This window comes from Anguilla anguilla, chromosome 9 (assembly GCF_013347855.1).
Source record: "Anguilla anguilla isolate fAngAng1 chromosome 9, fAngAng1.pri, whole genome shotgun sequence".
NCBI classification, from domain to species: Eukaryota; Metazoa; Chordata; class Actinopteri; order Anguilliformes; family Anguillidae; genus Anguilla; species Anguilla anguilla.
Window position 1 is genome coordinate 13,812,686 of NC_049209.1, and position 6,234 is coordinate 13,818,919.

General features: G+C 39.0%; 1 protein-coding gene across 3 annotated transcripts in view; it reads right to left on the reverse strand.

Moving 5' to 3' along the window:
• The window catches only part of LOC118235434 (glycine receptor subunit alpha-4-like), a 28,913-nt gene extending 23,336 nt beyond the window's left edge, over nt 1-5,577 (reverse strand). For all 3 annotated transcript variants that reach the window (XM_035432743.1, XM_035432741.1, XM_035432742.1), the window contains exon 1: nt 5,134-5,577. Coding sequence is in view for 2 of the 3 variants with exons in the window: in XM_035432741.1 (XP_035288632.1) it covers nt 5,134-5,282 (149 nt within the window). In the remaining variant the exon portion in view is untranslated. The remainder of the gene's footprint in view (nt 1-5,133) is intronic.
• Between the last annotated feature and the right edge of the window lie 657 nt (nt 5,578-6,234).

Here is a 6,234-nt window from a genome sequence, read left to right on the forward strand (position 1 = left end):
ATGCTCCTCTGGCTGCCATAGGGCTAGCCTATATTAGCCCCATCCTCACCAGAGGAGCGCACTGCATACTGATAATCACCTAATAGGGGCTGGTTTATTAGGCAGAGCTGGAGGAGATTATGGAGTTTATCCTCAGCTCATCCCTATCATCACAGCTCGCACCATTCTTAATGTCCCACAGCATAGGATGCAGGGTGTTACTCAAGCAGTAGAATGAAAAAAATCCATCTCTGCCTCTGCACAAAAAAACCCTGCTCACTGCGGGATAAAACTGAATTAAGGCCTACGTTCAGCCTAACTATGATTACTTTACCTATGCAAAGAACTTAGCTGAAATTCATATAATTATACGTACTGGAAAACAAAGCAAAAACATGCTTAATTACAGTATATTGTTAAAAGTTAAGTATGAAGCTCATTTTGAGAAGATTGAATCTGTATGACCCTAAGAATATGAATAAATCCTCAGTCGGATGTTTGGAGAGAGCTTAATATGTACTCTCCATTCTCTTCCTCTGGAGAGGAAAAAGCACCTGCTTTGATGTCATAGCTTAGATCCCAAACAATGCCAAAAAGAGCTGACCCAAAAATCTTTTTCGGTTATTCACACTATGTGTGTGTCAAAATACTTCTGAGGAGAAGACACAAATGACAGAGAGATGTTGCCTTTGTGTTCAAGGGGAATGCTTAGTTTGGCGATGTGTAAGATCAGGTCTAGAGAGGAACTCAATGACAGGGTTTGACAGCTTTTCTTGCTGTTAAATTCTGTCACTGGTTTCCAGTTACACAGAAGTGTATGATTTTGGGGGTTGCTGGATGGCTCATTCAATTGAGGCACCATACTGTGGTGCTTGGATGAGCCTCACAGCCTTGGATCCAATCCAGACCATGCCAGCACCACAGGGTGATGTGCAATTGGCGATTGTGTCACCCAGGGAATGGGAGGCTTCAGTCAGACAGGGTTCCACGTGCGTTGCAATCTAGTGACCCCTGCTGGGTGCCCGTAGATTTCAGTCAAAGCCGCATATGAAAGGTCTTTCTCCGACTCCACTCCCTGCGAGTTCAGCTGTAATCTGATGCGAAAAGAAGTACCGCGGGTTTCAGAGGAGAGCCGCGGATGTCTACACCCTCCTGAATTGGCAGTGGGGTTCGGGCATGGCTGTATTTCTATTAGAATAATTCATATTATTTATCTTGAAGGTCTACATACTTTACCTGTACCGGATATGCGCAAATGGTTCCTACTGTGATATGATGAACAGTGTTCCAGCCCATGGTTCAGCAACTTCAGTTTTGGTTGTGCTGATGAAAACATTGTTTAATGATGTCCTATTAACATAAAATGTTTACTGGAAGAGACGTGCATTCAGATGAAGCTTTTAAATATATAGCGTGAAAAGAAAATTGACATTACACATTTCTTCAATTTTAGTAACACATTTAATGTCTCTTATTCACACATATGTAATGTAATGTAATGTAACACGCACAAAAAAAAAACTGTGTTACAGCTCTGTGCCTCACAGGATAAAATCAAACCAGTGTTACTGCTTAGAAAATATTCATTTCTGCAAACCACTGTTACTGTTACTGACAGCTGAGAAAAAAATGTTGCTGATTTAGCTTGGTTTTTACTAAAACTATTGAAAAGCATTCAAATGCTTGCCTTGCATGTGTTGTGCCAGCGCCTTCCAACTATCAGAATAGCATTAGCCTATTCAGACTTCAGGCCAAGGGAGATTCAACTGGAAAGTTTGGATCATTAGACTCATATCTCAAATTTAAATGTGTAAGCTAGAAACATGGCCATGCTGTAGAAATAGTGCTGTTAAAGGGAATCTTTTATTTCATCAAACTTGAGAGCCTAAAAGGTTTTGTAATGCTTTTTCCTGGACTGATATTTGTGTAAAAAAATCCTCTCTATTGATATTTATAGTCACTGCTGCAGACATGATCTCATGCCTAGTTCAAAGCTAAGACTTGCGTTCCCCTGGGCTATAAGAAGAATTATTTGTGTGTACCATGATAAATCACATGAATCATAAAGTTAGATGTCTCCCTAAAATGTATGTCCATTTAAAAATCCTACACCAAAATATTACCTGACATAATTACCTGATACATTATGAAAATTGGCAGAAATGTGTATTATTCATATAACAATAATATATAACATGTTTTATATAAGCATGTTTTTTTTTCTGTGCACTAGATATTTTGATCAAATGTTTGGCTCTAGATCAGTCTACAGATGAGCTGTTGGGAAGCCACATATTGTGTGCACTGTGAGTGGAAACTAATGAGTCATGGAAAATAATTGGATATCTGTATCCTTCACCTGAGAAGAAAAGTACTTTACTGATATTTCCCAGAACAGAATGGTTTTTATCTCATTGAAAAAACCATGTTGTCAATGCTTAGTTGCTTTTTTTATTGCAAACATTTCAGGCAAGAAAGCACAGATCAACAACCAAGAGCTACTCATATCAAAATGTAATATATACACTAGAAGTTATCAGTGGTTCAAGACCGCATCCCATTCTTCCCAACAGTGGTCAAACAGAATTCTCAACACAACCAACAAAAATGTATTTTGTGGATCCATAAATCTTAGTAGTTAATGTTTTCAAACGCACTTATGCCTGAGGCACTATTCCTAATGCATATAGCTACAGATCAATTTAAACTATTCCCTCCACATTTCCTTTCCACATTGAGCCCATGACCAGATAAGGTCTCGTAGAAAATATGATACAGTAAAGTCTTAAAGATTTGGAAACTCTGGAACATTGTCCCACAATAGTTTAGATCAGTGGTCTCCAACCCTCGTCCTGGAGAGCTACAGGGTCTGCTGGTTTTAGTTTTCACCTTAAAATCAGTACCCAATTGAGACTCAAGACACCAGGTGAGTTGAGTTAACTGTGTAATCAACTGCTCTAATTGATTCATGAAGTGCAGAGTTACTATGAAAACCAGCAGACCCTGTAGCTCTCCTGGACCAGGGTTGGAGACCATTGGTTTAGATCAACCATCAGTTAAATTAACCATCAGTTCCCATTATATAAGTCACAGATAAAAACATTTTTTCTGAAAGACAATTCACTGAACTGCTTTAATTACTATTTTACTATTTTTTAAATTATCTTGTTTTGATATACCGTTTATATAATTAACATTTTATATTCATTGTTTCATTGTTAATTTTATTTTAGGTGAATATTTCTACTTTTAAACCCTAAATAAATTGTGTATCTTGATTTTATCTTTGTTTTATTATGTCTGTAAAGAATGTTTGTCATGCTAACAGCTTCCAGAATAAATATGTAGTTATAAAAGTCCTTGTTTAATAGCTCATGATTCAGCTTACATGTTTTTTAAATAGCTTGCAGAAAAAACCAATGATCATGTACAGATTTCAGTAAAGCTAGTCTGTTGTACAGTGAGAATTGCAGAATCGGATTTTGTTTGTCAGGCTTTGAGTACTCACTGCCCTCCCCCCGGTAATTATTTAGCCATTAACCTGATTCAATAAAAATCACTTAATCTAGATGCCAATCTTGAAAGTTGAGTCACACGTGTGTCCAGTTTGTGTAATCATTTTGTTCCTTCTCTGGCACCTGTCTCCTCTTGTCCCACACTGGTGCTTGAGATGAGATGGCGGTAGCAGCTCAGATATTCATTCCGTCAGAGCAGATTAGAGCCAGGGTTCCCGATCCAGATACTCTACCTGCTAATTTTGAGGCTTCGCAATTTATTGGCATGTCTCCACCCTGCTCTGGCTCTGTCTCAGTTGTTGTACTCTGTCCAATGGCATTCAAGGGAGAGGAGGGAGGAATGGTAGTACTGTGGCTAAGCACGTTTCTGGAACAATTCTCCCTCTTCATACAAACAATGGCTTACACCCTCCTTGCCTGGAATTTTGTGCACTGAGCACACATCCAATAAGCACGTCAGACAACCACCATTTGGGCTGTGCATCATATTACCTCACAGAGGTGATAATTACCTGCATGTGACGAGATAAATCACCTAAAAAAAGATTCCTCAGACAGCCCCTCCCCCACCCACCTCTGGGAAGTTAGAACCCACTTGGTTCCCTCTCCAGCTGCCCCCACTTCCCCTTCCCCCTCCTTGATTTCTCCTGAGGACACCTGTCAGTGCTCTGGTTCTACACTGGGGTTCACAGGATTTTGGAGCTGGGATCATGCAGATTTTAATTTCCAATCGGTTTGCACCTGGGGTTGATGGGCCGTGGAAAGTGAAAGGTGCTCAGCTCTCTCTCAAACTTCCGTGTGGCGACAGAAGCGTGGGAGAGGAGAATGTGCCACAAGAGCAAGTCTTTAACCCCCCTTCTCCCCAGTAACCCACAAATTTGTTTCATTTGCCTAACTCTACTTTCACATCTTCAGTTAGCCAGCAGCATATTTACTCTCCACATATAGATAAACAACTAAATCATGAATTAAAGAAATTTAAAAAAGAACACATGAAAATGCATTTTATCTATTTTCTCAGTGTGATTAATTTATATGCTGCCTTCCGTGCTATGTTTGAAAAGCCATTAAAATTCTTGCCATTTATAACCTGAAGACATACCATCAAAAATGAATGTGTGAAGCATCACACTATATCTCTGATATTGCGTGCAGCACTGCTCTGTTTGAACTCTCCATATCCAGGCTGTAGAAACAAATTCTCAGTGACAGACACATCACTAACATTGACTTCACCAGAGAACGTGTGAATTTAACAGTCTCATACTAAAATACAGCACCATTCCCCTGTTGGTATTTGTGTTAAATTTCTTTTGGATCCATGGAGAACAGATATGACAAAATCATTATAGATATTAATATCTTAAGCCCCCTTTCCCTACCCTGAGAAAAGAGATTCAATCATTTGAATAACTTCTCTCTAGTGTTTTCCTTTTGCTTTTCCATGGTAACCAGACAGATGATACCACTGATTCTATAGTCTACTACCCTGAAAAGCAAAAGTGCACAAAAATGAAAACCTTGAAGCATTAATGGAAACTAATAATGGAAATTAATAAAACAGCATTTAAAAAAGTAGTCCAGCAGCAACCAAATTATAGACCACAGATCATCATACAAATGCAATAATTGCTCTTACCTTATGAAATTGCCTTGGAAAAAGCAAAAAGACAGGACACACAGAATCCATAAGAATTGTGATAGCATTCTCTGGCTCAGACTGTCAACCATGCTGGACAATCTGTGGGTCAAATAATCTGAGGAATTATCAAATCCACTGAGCAGCATGTGAAACTTGGTAAAAGAACATTGCTTGGGGTCTATGATCCGTGCAAATCCTTATAGAAAGTACTTCCCCTTCGCTCTCCCAATCTTTCCTCACAGGTGTAAAATTCAGGAGTCTCTTGCCTGGATGGAGCGCACTGGTGTGAGATGTGTGCATGTGTGTGTTTGTATGAGGGAATGTATGCTTTTCTCTTTCTTTCCTTCTTTCTTTTTTTACAGACTGATGCTCACTCCAGGGATTATAAATGGGGAGGATTTAAAGAGCCAGCAGCACATTTGATGCCTGTGAGCTGCTACTCGCTCCCAACATGACTGAAAGGAGGGGTATTTATGAGCGAGAGAACGGGAGTGGGGCATAGAATCTTTGGAGCTGAATAGTGCACATGAAGACGTGTTTTTAAAAAAAAATTCTCACTTGTAATCTTTAATATTGGGGGACAATGCAGATGGATCTATCTTTTGGTTTTATTTGAATGTGAGGCCATGTGTTCATAGGAGCTTATAGTCTGTGAAGGCATCTGGCATTTTAGGCTAGGGTGACCAGCAGCAGTCACTACAAATGTATTTGTTTTACCTTCTGATAAACATTTAAGTGGATGGAGAATCACTCAAAGTGGCAATTAGCAACCACTGTTTCGGCATTTTGTTTTCTCTGAACGTCCTGTACTTCCTCCTGCTACAAAGTAAATTGGTTCAAAATGGCATCTTCCTATAGTTTTCCATAGTTTCACATTTTAGAAATAAATATACTTGCATTTGAAGAAAATAAAAAAATGGCAATGGGTAATGGAAAAATATATTCTTAACATTTGGGAAAATGGGGGCAGGGTGTCTTTTAAGAGCATCATGCATTTATAATGTGCTGTTAATAATGTTTGTAGCCCAAAGTGCCTATTAGCCATAAAAATAAAAACAATGAAACAATTAAATCTATCAATGCATTGGCCCCACTCAA